Source organism: Syngnathus floridae, chromosome 10 (genome assembly GCF_059516105.1).
Source record: "Syngnathus floridae isolate MCC-2025c chromosome 10, RoL_Sflo_1.0, whole genome shotgun sequence".
NCBI classification, from domain to species: Eukaryota; Metazoa; Chordata; class Actinopteri; order Syngnathiformes; family Syngnathidae; genus Syngnathus; species Syngnathus floridae.
In genome coordinates, this window is record NC_142422.1 from 14,509,448 (window position 1) to 14,528,940 (window position 19,493).

Genomic DNA, 19,493 nt, shown 5'->3' on the forward strand with positions numbered 1-19,493 from the left:
TGCAAGTTAGCCACCCTTGGCCCCAAACAGCCAAAGATTCATTTGCTCCTTTGCTTTGTCATGTGACATACAAAGCAAAGAGAAGAGCCACTTCCCAGCCAGTTAGCTCTGGCAGAGTTTATTGGCCTTCTCGCCAGAAGCTCCGCCTGCCACCCCCTCTGCTCTCCTCTCCCCCCTCGTTGGTGGGCTAAACCCATAAAAGTGTGCGTGAGGCCCAGAGAGTGTGTGTGTGTCTGAGTGTGTGTGCATGCTGACTGCTAAACACCAGCGAGCGTCAACATGGGTGAGTGAGCTTCTGCAAACGTAATAGCCCACTCGCACGACAAACATGCTTTTGTTGCTTTTGTGTAAAATGCTTGTCGTCGCTCCGTGCACGTAGCTACGAAGTATGCGAGATCTTGATATCGCTGCGTGCAATCCTATACTGGGATTCACTTCCTGTTTTTCTTTAAGTCTGCTGCACCTTTTATGTTGAACCAGATGACCTTGACCCCATACACTGGCAAGCTTTCGAAACGGTGAATGCAGACCAAGCAACAACATGCGTAACTTCAATGCAGCTGGCGTGTTTGTTCATCCCAAAAGTCGACAGCAGGAGACTTTCAGTCAAAGACTGGCCCTCATTTTGTGCACTCAGCAAAATGTTGTTGTTGGTACTGGTGCAGCTTGACCCGGAAGTGGGTTCCACGGGGGCAACCGAGTCCTGAGGTGACCTTCCCTAGGCCGCCAAACAAAACCGGGGCTGTTTACCACAGCTCAGCGACAACAAAAGAGGCAACCAGTTGCTTTCCTCCTCCTCGGAAAACATTCTGGTGGCGCAAAAGATTGCAATTGAGTGCTGCTAGCAGGAACAGGTGTGCGACAGAACCATTCTCACTTTCACGAACGGCTGGAAGACAGAGACCTTTGTCTGCCTCACAGAGAATTCGTTGGCACAGGTTGACGGTCTACCAGGCATCCCCGTGCGTGGCCCACCTGACTACTTTACGCTCATAACTGGTTCCAACGTGGGCCAGAGTTGTATGAGCTTACTTGAGAGTGGAAATGTTGCCCTCACTTGTGAATGCACTTGTTTTTCTCCAAGTCTTTTGACATTTGGCCTGGTGAGAGGCCACTGCCAGCTGCAAAAGTCCAACCCAAGTCTTGCACTGATCAACCTGACTGGAGCTGCAACACGGGGACAGCTGGTTAATGTTCAACCCCAACTTGCGTAACGCTCATTGATTGTTGGGGCCTGGAACGGCCTGATCCAGTGGTTCTGTGACCTGGATGAGTGTGGGCGACTCTTGTACACGCGCCTCCTGTCTTTTCCCACATTTGCTCACCTCACCGCATTCCTCTTTCCTTCAACAATGGGAGGGTTTGGGGGGTCAGACTGGGTGGGGCTGCCACATCCCGTCTTGTGACCTTTGCCCATGGGGGGGCTTGGGGGCGATCAGACTGGGTGGAGCTGCCACATCCTGTATTGTGACCTTTGCGTTCGCTTGTGCGCAGCTGGCTGCTCAGGATGTGGACCGGGATACGCGAGCCCGCTCAACGCCATGAAGGGTGAGTGTGTGTGTGCGCATGTCTACATGTGTGCGCACATCACTTAGTGTACATGCATGTTCAAGGCGATCGCGAGAAGATTGTGTATCTTCCGTGCATCTACCGCAACACGGCCACCCGCCAGGCCGACTACTTGGCCACCGTGGACGTGGACCCGGACTCTTCGTCCTACTGCCAGGTATGTTGCCATTATTTTCACCCTGCCCCTCCTTCATGCCAACAAGCGGCTTCTTTCCTCTGCGGGACGTGCGCTTGTTTTGGTCCCTCTTTCTTTAGGTTTTATAGACTTGAGGTAGCTGATCGGTAGTTGCGCCTTCAGCAGAACCAGTTGCTCATCTATTGCTGTTGAGGGAAATTCAGCAGCAAATTTGAAAGTGGGCTGGTTGGACACTGCAGCTTGTCTTGCAGGTGGTGCACCGCCTTACCATGCCCAACATCAACGATGAGCTCCACCACAGCGGCTGGAATGCGTGCAGCAGCTGCTTCGGCGACGCCTCCAAGAAGCGCAACCGCCTCATCCTGCCGGCTCTCATCTCCTCTCGGATCTATGTGGTGGACGTCGGCGCCGACCCCCGAAAGCCCAGACTCCACAAGGTCCGTCCTGCACCTCGCAGTCAGTCTTGCGCGTCGGCTCAGAGGAAGGTGTCAATCCTTTCAGGCTTGCCACAATTTCCTTCGGGAATCCAATTTTCTTCTCAGCCGTTTTTAACCTACCTGCTTTTGTCAAATCCTTCCAAGCGACTTGATGTCGTCGAGCACTCTGAACTCTGCGTCCCATCAAGCAGGCGGCTAAGAAAGATATGCCATATTACAGCGGGCAGAGAGGCTCAAGTTGGATGATCCCTTTTGCCTAACACTTTGGTTTGTCTGCCTGAAAGTGCGCACGTGCTGCTCCGACCGAGGACATGACGCTGTCGCTGCTGCGACCTTCTGTACAGTGCAGACAGGATTGACAAACTCACGATCACACACATTGCCAACACACACTTGCGTGTTGTCACCTTGAAATTAGACAAGGATCATGTTTTCTGCAGAAAGTCTTCAGGTTCCGAGTCAAGTCCTAAGCCTTTAACTACAAGTTCTCAGAGCCAGCGGCTCGTGTCCCCTTCTCTGCTTTCGGTTGCCGAGTGAGGCGGCGCTTGGCTCCTCAAAGGTGACGGCGAGTCACGTGGCCCTTGTCTCGTCTTCTCAGATCGTGGAGCCTGTGGATCTGTACTGGAAATGCGGCCTGGCTAACCCCCACACCAGCCACTGTCTGGGCAGTGGTCAGATCCTGATCAGTTGCATGGGGGACCCCTCCGGGGGCGGCAAAGGTCAGACCGCCACCACAGCCTGTCAATTCCAAGGTTTGGGACTGTTGAATTCTCAGGTGGCTTTGTGCTGCTGGATGCTGAGACCTTTGAGGTGATTGGCAACTGGGAGCATCCTGGCGAGGCGGCCCCCTTTGGCTACGACTTTTGGTACCAGCCTCGCCACAACGTGATGATCAGCAGTGAGTGGGGAGCCCCCAAAGTCCTTGCAGAGGGTTTTAATCCTGCTCATGTCGGAGAAGGTGAGAACAAAGACAAGGTCTTTCTTCTTTCCTTCCTCAAAATGCGCCTGACTCAAGACATTGATCAAACATTCCTTGTTTTTGAAGCTGGCCTTTTTTGGTCTTACCCGCCGGACCTCATAGATTTATTATCAGGTTAAAGTAGTCCAAAGCCAGATCGGGGTCGAGGTTCTGGTCGGCACCAACTCAGCATTGGAAACTCGAACCCAACAGCCAGGTTCCTTGTTGTTCCAGGCCATTATGGTACTTCCCTCCACGTGTGGGATTGGAGCACCCATAAGAGGGTGCAGACCCTGGATCTGGGAGAAGAGGGTGCCATTCCTCTTGAGGTCCGGTTTCTCCATGACCCAGATGCCACAGAAGGTTTTGTGGGCTGTGCCCTAAGGGGGAACGTGTTCCGGTTTTACAGAGAACCAGTGGGTGACTACTTGCAAGGCACAAAATTCCAGAGCTCTTCTGCTTTGGAAACTGCCTGCCGCCTTCTACTGTCACCTTTGTCCGCAATTGTCCTCTTTTGCACCGTTCCGTTTCATGTCACATTTTGTCCCTCAGACAGGAAAGTGGGCTGCAGAGAAGGTCATAGGTGTTCCCAGTAAGAAAGTCGAAGGATGGATTCTGCCTGACATGCCAGGTCTGCGGCAACACCAGCCTGAGTTGCCTGTCTGTCTGCCTGCGTGTCTAACACATGTCTGCATGTCTGTAGGCCTGATCACTGACATCCTGATCTCTTTGGATGACCGCTTCCTTTACTTCAGCAATTGGCTACATGGTGACATCAGACAGTACGACATCAGCGACACCAGGAACCCTCGACTGGTTGGACAGGTCAGATGTCATATGACTGCACATCCACAGGCGGAGCCCTGCAAGAGAGAGCCATTTACTTTGCATCTGTGTGTCCCCAGGTGTTTTTGGGAGGCAGTATCACCAGTGATGGACCGGTCCGAGTCCTAGAGGACCCAGATAACCAGCTGCAGCCCTGCCCCCGTTTTATTCAGGTCTCTCAGACAGGATACCTGCCTGACTTTCGTCTGTCGTCTACTGGCTTGTCCATTTAGCTAGTTTGCGCTTAGTAGTCATCTGTCTGCTTGCTTCCAATACAAAAACAACAACAACAGTGACCAGTATGTTTTTGTTGTGTTCTCCACAACCCCCTCTGCGAACTGAACTGAGCTAGCCTGTTACTGGGTTCTGCGTTACTGGGTAATTGCTGGTGTCATCAGGTCACAGCAGAGCAACAACAGCATGTTGGTCTTATGGCACGGCTTTGACTGAGTTGAGCAGGTTCGCCAGTGAACCAAGCCAACTGCTCCAGACTTGGCTGCTTTTGCAAATCAGCAGCAAAACACAACAAAACTATGCTGCTCTAGGCTTTTTTATTTTGTTTAAGCAGGCGAATGTATCGTCTGTCTGTCCAGTTATTCCTTGTTTATTTTGCTACCTACGACCATACCTATTCAAGCCGTCCAGCTATTTATCCCTCTATCTTTGTGCAGTAGCTGTCTTATCACCGGTCTGTCTAGCTTGCTAGCAAACTTTGCTTTAGTTTTCTACTTACCTGCCTGCGCATGTGTCTAGGGGAAGCGTGTCTCTGGTGGTCCCCAGATGTTACAGTTAAGTTTGGATGGTCGAAGGCTATATGCAACTACGTCACTCTACAGTGGCTGGGACAAACAGTTCTACCCTGAAATGGTCCGGTTAGTGTCTTTCACACACACACACACACACACACACACACACACACACACACACACACACACACACACACACACACACACACACACACAAAAGAAGACTGTCTTTGGGCAGCAGTGATGCTAACGTTGCTAATGCCATTTGCAGGGAGGGGTCGGTAATGATGCAAATCCACGTGGACTCCCTCAAGGGGGGTCTAACTCTCAACGAGAACTTCCTTGTGGACTTCGGCAAGGAACCCGGTGGTCCGGCACTGGCTCATGAGCTGAGGTACCCGGGAGGAGACTGCACATCTGACATCTGGCCGTGACCCCAAACATTCGCTGCTTCTTCTAAAGGGTGCCTGTCAGTCAAATTTGATCTGTGCTTGCAATTTGAAGCTCATCACATGGTTTTGTCTGAATGTTAACAACACATGCGTGATTGTAAATGCAAATGCAAAAGACTTGATGATGATTATCGTGATCTTACTAAGAGAGCAGCAGCACTGGGGCTCACAGTTGTACTTGGTACAATAAATGTGTGTCGCCCCAAAAGGCCTGTTTAGGAGAGTTTTTCTTACCAAAAAGCCAAGTGAGACCAGCTCGATTGTTGCCACCTGTTTCGGGTGACTGTGCCATCTTCAAAATCCATGGCCTTTTGCTGGATCAAGCCATTCATCTTGATTTACGCTTCACATTAAAACTGAAACCCGTTCACTGGAAAAATATTTCTAAGTTGAGGTCCATGTTATGGCATTGTGAAGTAAAAATGAGTCCAGATTGCGCTCACTACTTTTGTTGCTAATGATAACCATTAACATAACATTCCATCATCTTCTCTTAATAAGGGTCACAGGTGTGCTGGAGCCTATTGCGGGGGACAATCTGAACCGGTCGCCAGCCAATCGCAGGGCACACAGAGATGAACAACCATTCGCACACTCACACACACCTACGGGCAATTTGGAGCGCTCAATCAGCCTACCGTGCATGTTTTTGGAAGGTTGTATGGAATATATATATATATATATATATATATATATATATATATATATATATATAAAAGGGGTTGTCAGTGGCTGTCACTCCATGAACCAGTAACTTGGGGCACTACAATGAAATGATTGTACAGGTAACGAGTATGGCACCACACTGGAAACACAACTAATGATAAAACAGCATCATCTTTGAGGATTTAAAATTGTCGCTAGGCATGGTAAGAAGTCAATGATTTGCAATCTCCTTGCTCTTCGCTATACATTTTAGTGCATAGGTGGCAACACAATGGGTCATCCATCATAAGTTCGCAACACATGACTGCTTGGTTTCAAGTTAAGTGGGCCAGTCAAAAATTGAGAAACACTTTCTCATCCTGCTGAATGGAAAATTTGACCGTTAATGGACGTTGTCTCGTTTCTAATGAACACTAAGGCCTACTGCACTTCTGCAGTCTGAAATCGGTCGTAATGGTGCTGGTTAGAGTGTTTAATATTTTATTTAGCTGCTACTTTGTGTCGAGCGTTTGAGAAGCTCCGCTCAAAAGAGTTTTTTCGACGCGAGCGGACGGTTTGACTCGACCACAATGGCGGCGAGGTAGACGAGAGGCAAATAAAGTTGCATGTCTCCCCCTAGCGGCCAATAAGCATCATCCTCTACGGCTACGGGCGGCTAGTCGACAGCATCAATGGGAGGACAAAGTTGACTCGTCGACCCGATTGACAGTCACCAGAGCTCAACAAGGTACGGGCGAGCCGCCAGCAAACACGTCAAGCACTTCGTTCGACGTTAGCTTAGCCTTTAGCTTCCCAGTTAGTTCAGGCATTTACTCAGCAGACCCTAGCAACAGTTGGCCACTACTAACGAAGCTAAAAAGCCTCCGAGTGAGCTCAGACGGTCTCGGAGCCGGCCAAACACTTTGCTAATCTACAGAACTGCTACTGCTAGCCGATTGTTAGCCGCTAACACACTCGAGTGCTACTCCGCGAAATGCATGAGCCTAGTCCAGAGTGTGCCGATGTCAGTTGCAAGCCCACAAAGACGGGTTTGCGTCGAGGTTATTTTCATCAATTTGCTGAGTTGATGCGCAAGTTGTTTGGATTGAGGGCTCGCTCACGGAGGGGACCAGTCCGTTGTTTGTCTTTCTTGGGTGGAGAGTAAAGCCTGCAGAACCCGTGTTCAAATGCCAGGATTTTGAGATGCAATGAAATTAATTGGCCTTTTTAAATTGGTAACCTAGCGAGTTCCCAAAGATAAGAAATCCAATGACTAAGCAACCGCGTTCGAAAGCTTTCGTTCTTCCCGCATCACGTGAATCAGCAACGTGCAAGGCTCCAAATAACGTCCTGAGGAGTGAGGTAGCTAGCTGGATGTTTTTTTTCATGGAGGGATCAGCAGAAGCAAGGCTTTTTTTAAACAATGAAATCCTGACACTGCACTGTGACGGGGAGTTGAATGCAGGGCTGCGAGGGTGAGATGTTCAATTTGGGACAGTAATTAGGAGCAAAACAGAATTACGTTGACTTGTGCTTACGACACCCACGCAACAACCTCGGAATGAGGCTAAATGCACTGAGGCACATACAAGAAAAAAAAAGGTCATTCTTCTGGGGGCCACTCAGGCACCTGTTGCCCAGCTCTGTTTTGTAACTTTGCAAATAGAGAAATGACACATGCGTGTTGCGAACGCAAGCGCCTCCACTGTGCCACATGGACGCCCGTTTGCAGGTTTGCTTTGCAGTGTGTTTGGATGAAGTGCGAAACGTGAAGGCACTGATTTCGAGTTCCTCAAAGTGTCAGGGGTGTGGCTGCAATAGCATCAAGAAAGTTGAAAAGTGGAGCACATGTCCTGCAGGAATTGAGTTTTGGTTTGGGAAAAATCACTTTTGGACAAAATGGTGAAAAAAATGCCATACCGCGGTTATTTCCCAGCATGTCCGATGGAGTGTCGGTTTGCTCTGCTACCCATGGAAGCCATTTTCCACCAGATGCAAGTTGCGGCCAAAAATTTGAGTAGCGAGAAAGCAGGAAAAAACCCTCAGAACGGTTACGACTGTAGAACATCAGAACTTGACTTGGGGTGGATATTGCGTTTGTGGTGGAGGACTAGTCAAGCGGCAAATTGCATTTTGCTGCTTGCTGTTGACTGAAAATGACATCACGGTTGCTCAGCTGTGTTCGGAGTTTGGTCACGTGGCAAGCAGAGCTGCGATTGGCCGTCATTTTTAGTTGACAGTGAGCGTCAAAATGGCTGCCCCCCACCACCACCCACCCGCCGAGGTGGATGAAAAACAGGCGGCTTTCACTTCACAAACAATATTGGTCAACAGCGTGTTGAGGTGCGCAGTAGATTTTGAGAAGGATGTCACGGTCGGGTGGAGCATGGAGCAGGACGACCAAGTGCAGCTTGGACCAGGGTTTATTGGTGAACTCAAAAAGGCAAATTAACAGACTCGGCAACCGACATGACTCATTAACAAAACCTAACAACAAGACTGACCGAAAAAGACGTGAAACAAAATGACCGGGTGACATTACCAATGACAGCAACTGGAACCAAAAAGACATGACGTTGACACATAATGATTCGACAGGGAGTGAGGGGCAGACAGGACTTATATACACATGACAGGTAACGAGAGGCAGGTGGGAATAATCACACTGATCATGCGCACACAGGAGGGGAGGGGCGAGCACACAGACAGAAACCAAGACAGACACATAGTGGAGCAGTTGGGGACGAGACGTGACAGAACCCCCCCCCCCACACACACACACACACAAGGGACGGCTCCCGACGGCCCAAAAAAAAAAAACTAGGGGAACCGAACCGCACTCGGGCGGCGACTTGGGGAACCGAACCGCACTCGGGCGGCGACTTGGGAGACAGAACCGCACTCGGGCGGCGACTTGGGAGACAGAACCGCACTCGGGCGGCGACTTGGGAGACAGAACCGCACTCGGGCGGCGACTTGGGAGACAGAACCGCACTCGGGCGGCGACTTGGGAGACAGAACCGCACTCGGGCGGCGACTTGGGAGACAGAACCGCACTCGGGCGGCGACTTGGGAGACAGAACCGCACTCGGGCGGCGACTTGGGAGACAGAACCGCACTCGGGCGGCGACTTGGGAGACAGAACCGCACTCGGGCGGCGACTTGGGAGACAGAACCGCACTCGGGCGGCGACTTGGGAGACAGAACCGCACTCGGGCGGCGACTTGGGAGACAGAACCGCACTCGGGCGGCGACTTGGGAGACAGAACCGCACTCGGGCGGCGACTTGGGGGACAGAACCGCACTCGGGCGGCGACTTGGGGGACAGAACCGCACTCGGGCGGCGACTTGGGGAACCGAACCGCACTCGGGCGGCGACTTGGGGAACCGAACCGCACTCGGGCGGCGACTTGGGGAACCGAACCGCACTCGGGCGGCGACTTGGGGAACCGAACCGCACTCGGGCGGCGACTTGGGGAACCGAACCGCACTCGGGCGGCGACTTGGGGGACAGAACCGCGCTCGGGCGGCGACTAGGGGAACCAAACCGCACTCGGGCGGCGACTTGGGGAACCAAACCGCACTCGGGCGGCGACTTGGGGGACAGAACCGCACTCGGGCGGCGACTTGGGGGACAGAACCGCACTCGGGCGGCAACTTTGGGGACAGAACCACACTCGGGCGGCAACCCAAACATAAAATGCACTCGGATGGCGACTCTGGAAGTCCGTACAGCAATTGGCGGCGACTCTGGAAGTCTGTGCCGCGATCGGCGGCAACTCTGGGAGTCCGTACGGCAATTGGCGGCGACTCCGGAAGTCTGTACCGCGATCGGCGGCAACTCTGAAAGTCTGTACCGTGATCGTTGGCATTTCAGAAGGCGTGGCTGTGCGTAGCGGCAGGAGCCATCACGCGCCGCAGCAGTGGGCGTGGAGCCAGGTGCAGCTGGCTCAAAGTCCGGCGACGACCACGGGTCCGGCGTTGCTGGCAAGAAGTCCGACGACGGCCGTGGGTCCAGTGACGCCGGGGTGAGGCCCGATGGTGGCCGCGAGTCTGATGGCGGCCGCGGGTCCGGCGTCGCTGGAGCGAGGTCTGGTGGCGGCCGCGGGTCCGGTGTCGCGGAAGCAAGTTCGACGGCAGCTGTGGAGCCCACGGCGCTGGAACAAGGTCGGACGACGATCGGGCGTCGCAGCGGGAGCTGGTGGCGGAGGGGGGTCCAAGCGCTGGTCGTTTTGGTGGTCGGATCATTCTGTCACGGTCGGGTGGAGCATGGAGCAGGACGACCAAGTGCAGCTTGGACCAGGGTTTATTGGTGAACTCAAAAAGGCAAACTAACAGACTCGGCAACCGACATGACTCATTAACAAAACCTAACAACAAGACTGACCGAAAAAGACGTGAAACAAAATGACCGGGTGACATTACCAATGACAGCAACTGGAACCAAAAAGACATCATGACGTTGACACATAACAATGATCCGACAGGGAGTGAGGGGCAGACAGGACTTATATACATGACAGGTAACGAGAGGCAGGTGGGAATAATCACACTGATCATGGGCACACAGGAGGGGAGGGGCGAGCACACAGACAGAAACCAAGACAACAGACACATAGCAGTTGGGGACGAGACGTGACAAAGGAAGCTTTTCTTGCCGGCTGTCTTTGAGGCAGGCAGCCCACTTCCGCTCGGTCACCGCTGGCTCGGCCTCGGGCGGAAATCTGTAGAGCAGGGGTCACCAACCACCAACCGAGAGCTACTTCCTGGGTACTGATTAAGGCAAAGGGCTACCAGTTTGACATACACTTCTGAAATAGCCAATTTGCTCAATTTGGCTTTCACTATGTGTTGTTATTATTGTCATTTGCAGTTCACATGTAAGTGTGATTTTAACAAGAATAGCAGAAATACAGTCAAACCTTGGTTTTTGACCACAATCCGTTTCAGAAGGCGGTTCGAGAAGCGAATCGGTTGAATTCGGAATCTATTTTTCCCATTACGAATAATGGAATATTTTTTAATCCGTTTCAAGACAAAAAAAACCCGCCCTTTTTAAGCATTTTTTCATTTGCGCATATTTGTCTGATCGTGCAGCGCACCGCCGAACGCGCAACCGTAGCGCGTCGCCCAATCGCGCAACTGCACCGCGCTGGTCGCATTATTGTGACAGAGCCGTCGCTGAAATTTAGAAAATATTTTTAAAGTCCTGATGTACTTTCCAAAATTTAAGTGGACCTAAGTGCGCAGGGAGCTTAATTTTGTTCGATCGCGCAACTGCAGCGCACCGCCGAACTCGCAACAGTAGCGCGTCGCCGACCGCGCAACTGCACCGCGCTGGTCGCATTATTGTGACAGAGCCGTCGCTAGAATTTAGAAAATATTTTTAAAGTCCTGATGTACTTTCCAAAATTTAAGTGGACCTCAGTGCGCAGGGAGCTTAATTTGGTTCGATTGCGCAACCGTAGCGCGCCGGGCGCTCACTGTCGCATAGCTTTAAGAGCGTCTTTGTGTTTTAGGATGGCTTTACGCTCCCACTTGCTTTCTTTGGAGGCATGATTAGGGGTTAATACAATCCTCAAAGTAACGAAAATACAATATCAACGGAGTCAGTCAGCATCTGGGCCGCGCGGTCGGGTTTTCTCGGTTCCTCCCGGCTTATCTCGCGAGGTTAAACCTACGAATTTTGTTGGACAACCGAAGCAAAAAAATGTAGATTTTTATTGTTCGAATTCCGATTTGTTCAAGAACCAGGACGTTCGAAAACCGAGGTTTGGCTGTAAAATAAATAGATGCAGCTCACTGAGTGCCGCTATTTGAGCTAATTTTGGAACAGTCCTGCGGGCGACTCATGCGGTCCTTGCGGGCGACCTGGTGCCCGCGGGCACCGTGTTGGTGACCCCTGCTGTAGAGGATAAAAAGTCGAATCGCCAAAAGCCTCAAGCCAAAGTTAGGCTTGAAAACCTGCCGTCAATTTGGCTACCTTGTGATTATTAATTATCCATTACACAGAGCCCTCACCATTCATCCCGCTTTTCAAGTTTGGAATCAGAACTGCAGCCAGGTTTGTTCTTTGTTCTTGGATTGTCTATTGTTGAACATCTGAGATCCGACACTTCTGTAGTCGACACGTAAATCTTAGCTGTGCGACGTTCCTCCTCCTTTGTGGGTTTTGGAGCCACCGGCAACTGTAGTGCTGCCCTGTTGGCATGATGTGCAATTTCGGTTTCAAAACAAAAAAACAGTTAGAACATAGTTTCCAACCCCAAATGGGGCCAAGAAGTACGCAGTGACAACAAGCATTCTCATCTGTGTGTATGCGTGTGTCTGCTGCAGTGAAGGTGGGCGGAGCCTCCTTCCCTCCTGGTGGTCTCAATGGAGGAAAAGTATGCGGAGCCCTCTCCCGTCCAATTGGAACACGACGCCCCCTCCCCGCGTCCGAGTCCCGCTGCCGCCGTCACTCCCCCACTGGGCGTCATCAGTGAGGGGACGGGTGAGGGGGCGGGCAGCGAAGGAGCGGGGCCGCTGATCGACGCGGCGGCGGCAGAGAGGGCATGTCGGGAAGTCCTGCACAAGCTCAAGCCTAGACACACCGACCCCGCCTGCGACGGGGACAGGTCGACCGGGTCAGACAGGGACCAGGACGGGGACGAGGACGGGCGGGTGGAGGGTGGCCGGCGGCGGCGGCCCAACCCGTCCAAGCAGTCGTGGCTCCTGCGCCTGTTTGAGTCCAAACTCTTTGACGTGTCCATGGCCATCTCTTACCTGCATAACTCCAAGGAGCCCGGCGTGCAGGCCTATATCGGCAACCGACTCTTCAGCTTTCCACACGACGACGTCGACTTCTTCCTGCCACAGCTCCTCAACATGTACGTGCACATGGATGAGCACGTCGGCGACGCCATCAAGCCTTACGTGGTGGGTGTGGGCGCGCACGTTTCAAACACACACACGCGCACAACGTATGCACACACATGCAGTCGATGCAAACACGCACAGGACAGTTGGGTTGGATTTTATATTTGCGTGAAGTTGTGGGGGAAGCTTTGCCAAATGCCGACATATGCCATCAGGAACCAGCAGTGTTTTCTTGGCTGCCAAAGGTGTGCGTGTGCGTGTGTGCGTGTGTGCGTGTGTGTGTGTGTGTGTGTGTGTGTGTGTGTGTGTGTGTGTGTGTGTGTGTGTGTGTGTGTGTGTGTGTGTTTGTGTGTGTCTGTCTGTGTCTGTCTGTGTCTGTCTGTCCCTCCCTTAGGTGCATCGCTGCAGGCAGAGCATCTCCTTCAGTCTGCAGTGCGCATGGCTACTGGCGGCGTACTCGTCCGATATGCACATCTCAACGCAGCGCCACTCACGAGGTGCCAAGTTGCGCAAGCTCATCCTGTCTGACCAGCTCAAGCCGGCCGCCAGCCGGGCCCGCCGGGACCCCCTGACGCTGGCGCCCTTCTGTGCCGCGCCCACCGAGACAGGCCTGTCGCCCTCCAAACGCACACACCAGCGGTCCAAGTCGGACGCCGCCGTGGCAGTCAGCCTCAGTGGCGACCTCAAGAGGACGGCCAGCAACCCCAAAGTGGAGAGCAGCCATGACGAGGTATGCGGGCACCCTTAATTGATTGAGAAATGTCCGCCCATTAGCTGGCTTGGGCAAGCCCCACCTGCTGCTGCGTCAAACCGCAATGGGGCCAAACCTAACGCCCGCCGCCTTGTGTTGTTTTGGCCCACGGGCCGGCAGCCGCTGCGCCTGGCGCCGCAGCGCGACTTCATCAAGTCTTTGATGGGCATCGGTAAGCGTTTGGCCACGCTGCCCACCAAAGAGCAGAAGACGCAGCGGCTCATCTCGGAGCTATCGCTGCTCAACCACAAGCTGCCCGCCCGCGTCTGGCTGCCCACCGCCGCCTTCGAGCACCACGTGGTGCGCGTGCCGCATACGCAGGCCGTCGTGCTCAACTCCAAGGACAAGGTGATGCCCGCCTTCTCTTTGCACGTATCGCCTCTTGATCTTTGACGTCGGAGCACGAGCGTGGTGGCGGCAAAGTCACTTGGCAGACGTGGAACTGTTTGTTGCCGCTCCAAGTTCACACAAAATAAAACAACGCCATCGCTGTCCCGGGCTGAGCTTAGCATATAGAAAGCAGCACTGAGTTTTAGAGAGTTTTAGGCTACGAATTCTAGTTATTGATCTGACTCCAAATTACGACCAACACTCAACTGTTTTAGCACACACTTGCGGACCTAACAATTTTGCGAGTTTGTTCTGTCAAAGAGAAGACCAGTTGATCAATCAGACCGAATTCACCAATTGTTTATTCCTGACAAAGCAAGCTAATACAGGTGCCTGGGTCCCAGGTCCCTCACACCAAAACTCGTGTGCTCTTGTGACCATCAAAAACAACACATTCTTCCGGGTTGCCCAGTTATAAAGAAACACAATATGAATATTCAAACATGCAAAACATTGTGTGATGATTGGTCGATGGCCATCTCATCCCCGTCTGGGTGTTATCGCTGAGTGCAGCTGTCCGGCCTCAGCTGTCTGGCGGTTGGGTTTTCCCCGCGAAGCCCGACCACCAGCACGGGGTGTGATTCTCGTTTCTCACCGACCTTGAGATGTTCTCGTCAGGTGCCCTCCCTGTTCTCGCCGGGCCGATGATAAATCCTGTTGCACAACACTTCGAAGAAAACAACTTCGTGCAGTTGCCTGCACAATTCCTTACCACCCACCATGCGACCACACAAGCACAGCCATTACTGGAAATTATATTGATGTGATTATATATAAGTCTAACGCAGCCTCAATAAAATATGTTTGCAAACTGCCGAAAGCACATTTCCCTTTAAGAGTGACTGACGAACGTTAACTAACTAACTAACTAACTGGTAGGGAGGTAGGTCGGTAGGTAGATAGATAGGTACATATGTTATTGATCCCGGGGGGAAATTCAGTTGCCAGCAGTTAAGTATATAACAGATATACAATATAAAATCGGAAGCTACTGAAGCTACTCCTCCGCCCAGTGACGGTGTTGTAGAGCAGTATTTCCCAACCACTGTGCCGCGGCACACTGGTGTGCCGTGAGAGACGTTCAGCTGTGCCGTGGGATTGTCCAATATTAATTACGGAGCGCATTGTAAACAGGATCGCCAAACCACTGGCCAGTTCGCGCAAGGCCTGGTCAGCCACTTGCTAATCGTGCATGTGTGGAGAATCGGAGAATCTTGAGATTTCATATTGTGTCGATCTGATTGTATTGCATTGGCACATATTCAGTTTATGTGTGTGTTGCTGTGTGCTTTTGCTAACAGTGACAGACACTATGACGGTTGTGGTGCGTTTGTGGTCCAATGGAAATCAGAGCATGCAGTTCAACCGGAGAACCTGGATTGGTTATTTTTCACATACGTAAAATAAGCAGTCAAGTCGAGATTCCTCGACTGTGATAGCCACTCAGTTGCTGTCAGAACAGCAGAGCGTCTTTAAAAGTGACTTTGTTCTTATTGTTGCAATATTTATAGACCTAGTCTAAAACAGTAAACAAAATCACGTTGATTCTTTTATTTTAATCACAATCACTTTAAATAGTTTATTTCTTACACCGTCTAAAACCTTTTTAAAAAACTGTCACTTATATTTAAAAAAAGGAATACAATTTAAAGAATATTTAGTATTTATTTCTATTAAATTATTCGACTCTCCATACATATATAGGAATAGGACTGTACGTGTTTCGTTGTAATATAACTGATTTTAATATAGGAGCTTAACAGATTTTGGTTGGCGGTGTGCCGCGAGATTTTTTCCAATGAAAAGGTGTGCCGTGATTGAAAAAAGGTTGGGAAACACTGCTGTAGAGTAGGTGGGCAGGGTTGTCTTTGATGGACAGCAGCCTGGCCAACACCTGCTGTTCTGCTACAGATGCCAGATCAGGCAGCTCTGTGCCCACAACAGAACCTGCCTTCCTCACTAGTTTGTCCAGGCATGAGGCATCTCTCTTCTTGATGCTGCCCCCCAGGGCGCCACCGCAAAGAAGAGGGTGCTCACCAAACAGAACGATAAAACATCCGCAGTATCACATTGCAGACATTGAAGGACGCCAACCTCCTGAGGAAGTACATTGTCCTTTCTTACACAAAGCGTCCACATGCGCAGAGCAGTCTAATTTTTCATCCAGTAACACTCCAAGATCCTTACAGGTCTGCACACAGTCTCTATTGATAGTCACTGGCTCAGGATGAGGCCTGGCCTCCTAAAGTCCACCACCATTTCCCTAGACCTGGCGGTGTTTAGGTGCTTGTAGTTGGAGCCACACCAACCGACGAACCACTGAACCAGGCCCCTGTAGTCCTCCTCCTGTCCATTTCTAATACAGCCAATAATAGCAGTGTCGTCCCCAAACCTATGCACATGGCAGAATTCAGTTGTATGGAAGTCAGAGGTGTACATGGTGAATTGGAGTCATGGAGACAGATCATACAATAATGTTCACAGGCATTTATTCTTCAGACAAAAAAACATTACCATTGCAAAGTATAGATGTATATGTATATGTATATGTATATGTATATATATATATATATATATATATATATATATATATATATATATATATATATATATATATATATATATATATATATATGATATATATATATCATATATAATATATATGATATATATATATATATATCATATATATATATATATATCATATATATATATATCATATATATATATATATATGTATATATATGTGGTCGTTGCGAAGGAGCCCTGTCCGCTTGCCTGCATGACTGTGCCGCTACCTGATGGCCAAGGCGGGCACGCCGGAAGGAGTGGCACAAGGAATGAGAGGGAGCATTCGGTCGTAATGCACAAAATGTCAAAGTATTTTTGATCCCACAGGCACCTTACCTTATCTATGTGGAGGTTCTGGAGGTAGACAACTTTGAGACGTCCAAGGTGCCGGCTCGAATCCCGGAGAACCGTATCAGGAGCACACGCTCAGTGGAGCACCTGCCCGACTGCGGCATGAGCACCGAGCAACGCGCCGGAAGCTTCTCCACCGTCCCCAACTACGACAATGATGATGAGGCCTGGTCGGTGGACGACATCGGCGAGCTGCATGTCGAGGTTCGTGTCCGGCCGGGCGCTCTCGGACCCAAGTTGTCGGCCGCATGACTGCTCTTTTCCAGCAGCTTCCAGAGGTTCACACCAGCTGCGACAACATCAGTCAGTTTTCCGTGGACAGCGTAGGCAGTCTTGACAGCAAAGAACCCGTCTTCATCGCCGCGGGGGACATCAGGTTGGTCCCCTGACACTCAGTTAAGCGGCTGTCTGCATTTGGACGTATCCGTCGGGAGCGCTTTGAGGTTGCCGATCCCGCGTTGCAGGGTTCCAGATGACAGCGCATCCGTCAAAGTGTTCTCGAGATTGGTCTTGCCTTTGAACTGTTGAGTGTCTTGTTCAAAGGCATTTTTACTCTTACTTGGACGGGTCAGATTCCAGATTTTTGCTTAAGACCGCCGGCCCGGTACTGCTGTCAGAAAGAGACAGTGCGGCTGCTGCGCTGGCTTCCAAGTGTCGCCTGAAATGCCACATGCCTTGCACAAATTTGCTGAGCTTTCCAAAACAACCGGGTAGAAAGTGGTCTAGTTGCAAAGGCCACGAAAACAAGACTGTGGTCTTTTGTTTTGTCTTGGACAAATACCGTCTCGGTCTGTCTTGGTCTCGAATGTCTTGTTCCCGCTCGACGCTGTCTTGACTCTAGCACCTCGTTCAGCGTGTCAGTCAAGACTCGCGGGCGTGGCCGTCGAGTCGTTGCCGTTTCCACCAACACATTGGAACGTGCGTGTGCAGGCGTCGGCTGTCGGAGCAACTGGCGCAGACCCCCACCGCTTTCAAGCGCGACCCTGAGGACCCGTCGGCCGTGGCTCTCAAAGAACCGTGGGAGGAGAAAGTCCGGTAGGCGTCCCTCGCTTTAGCCACCTCCCGCCGCGCATCCCATAATCGTGACTGCATTGTTCAGGAGGATCCGCGAAGGCTCCCCTTACGGGCACATGCCCACCTGGCGCCTGCTATCCGTCATCGTCAAGTGTGGTGATGACCTCCGTCAGGAGTTGCTGGCCTTCCAGGTGCTGCGGCAGCTGAAGGTAAATCGCCGCCGTGCCCGGGACCTCCCCCTTTCTCTCCGTCCCTAAGCCGATGTGTTTGTCAGACTATCTGGGAGACGGAGCGGGTGCCGCTGTGGATCAAGCCCTACAAGATCCTGGTTCTGTCGTCGGACAGCGGCATGATCGAGCCGGTGGTCAACGCAGTGTCGCTGCATCAGGTCAAGAAGCACAGCCAGCTGTCTCTGCTGGACTACTTCCTGCAGGAGCACGGTGCGCCCACCACCGAAGCCTTCCTGACAGCGCAGAGGAACTTTGTGCAAAGCTGTGCTGGCTACAGCCTCATCTGCTACCTGCTGCAGGTCAAGGACAGGTCAGAGCAAAGCTAAAGTTTGGGCCCCTTTTTAGTTCACCCCGCAATTCGCCTACTATAAAATCAGAAACTATTCTATTCTGTTGATTCTGTTGCCCAGTCATGCCTGACCCTGTGATTTATAGTCACATCTAATATATAAATAAATAAATATATAAAATTTCCCCCCAAGCTCAACAGGGGACGCTACTTAGTATGAGCCTGAAAAGTGGATTTTGTCCCCTCAGGCACAATGGCAACATCCTGCTGGACGCATGCGGCCACATCATCCACATCGACTTCGGCTTCATCCTGTCCAGCTCGCCTAAGAACCTCGGTTTCGAGACGTCCGCTTTCAAACTCACCGCCGAGTTTGTTGAGGTCTTGCCTTGTTCTATCCATCGACCGCAAGGCTCGCCGAAGCCCCAACCTCATCGCGTCTGTGTGCGCATGTCAGGTGATGGGCGGTCCCGACGGCGACATGTTCAATTACTACAAGATGTTGATGCTCCAGGGCCTGATCGCCGCTCGCAAGCACATGGAGCGTGTGCTGCAAATTGTGGAGATCATGCAACAAGGTCAGCAGCGCATGCCAAGAACATGCTAAGATGGGGCGCAAGGCCGTGAGCTGACGGCAGGCGTGCGTTTGGCGTGCCACAGGTTCGCAGCTACCCTGCTTCCACGGCTCGAGCACCATGCGAGGCCTGAAGGAGCGCTTCCACATGAGCCTGACCGAGGAGCAGCTGCAACTTCTAGTTGAACAAATGGTGGTGGGCTCCATGCGCTCGCTCACCACCAAACTTTACGACGGCTTCCAGTACATCACCAACGGCATCATGTGACCACTGGAGTGCAACCGCCATGATGACGATTGCATTCTCAGGTCTTTTGGGTCACTGGTGTCTTGGTCATCCTTCCGTGGAGAAAAGTTGGTGTGACATTCCTGACATGTTTTGCTCCATTTAGTTGTTTTTGTTGGGTGTGACGGAAACACCCTGACCTGTCAACATTGCCACTCCTAACAAGGCCCCGTCCACATTGTACAGCGTCGCTTGGAAGTGTCAGTTCACATTTAATGGCAGCGGTGATTTATTTGACAGTGTACTGCTTCATGGACGCACCGAAATAAAAGTGTGACAAAGTTTCACTGTAAACTCTTTCTGCTCCTGAAAGAAGAGGCTGGTCATTAAGCAAAACATTTTTAAGCTCGACTCTTCCTCGGCTGGAAAACGAAAGAAAGAAAGAAAGAAAGAAAGAAAGAAAGAAAGAAA

General features: G+C 51.4%; 2 protein-coding genes across 3 annotated transcripts; both read left to right on the plus strand.

The window, feature by feature from the left end:
• The first annotated feature begins 32 nt into the window (after positions 1-32).
• On the plus strand, positions 33-5,331 carry selenbp1 (selenium binding protein 1). Its single transcript, XM_088387991.1, has 12 exons — positions 33-283; positions 1,495-1,548; positions 1,614-1,726; positions 1,957-2,142; positions 2,741-2,861; positions 2,918-3,100; positions 3,335-3,516; positions 3,653-3,731; positions 3,804-3,925; positions 4,006-4,098; positions 4,679-4,797; positions 4,943-5,331. The coding sequence occupies exons 1-12, from the start codon at positions 280-282 to the stop codon at positions 5,103-5,105; spliced, it is 1,419 nt and encodes a 472-aa protein (XP_088244117.1). The 5' UTR covers positions 33-279; the 3' UTR covers positions 5,106-5,331.
• A 1,058-nt stretch (positions 5,332-6,389) lies between these two features.
• Positions 6,390-19,369, plus strand: pi4kb (phosphatidylinositol 4-kinase, catalytic, beta). Of its 2 annotated transcripts, none has more exons than XM_088387989.1 (12): positions 6,390-6,516; positions 12,105-12,686; positions 13,021-13,356; positions 13,498-13,725; positions 16,666-16,893; positions 16,956-17,065; positions 17,620-17,724; positions 17,789-17,912; positions 17,978-18,243; positions 18,471-18,603; positions 18,680-18,800; positions 18,883-19,369. In XM_088387989.1, the coding sequence occupies exons 2-12, from the start codon at positions 12,144-12,146 to the stop codon at positions 19,062-19,064; spliced, it is 2,376 nt and encodes a 791-aa protein (XP_088244115.1). In that variant the 5' UTR covers positions 6,390-6,516; positions 12,105-12,143; the 3' UTR covers positions 19,065-19,369. The 2 variants fall into 2 exon arrangements, with proteins under 2 accessions (XP_088244115.1, XP_088244116.1); XM_088387990.1 differs by having other exon boundaries at positions 16,959-17,065.
• Positions 19,370-19,493: the final 124 nt, after the last annotated feature.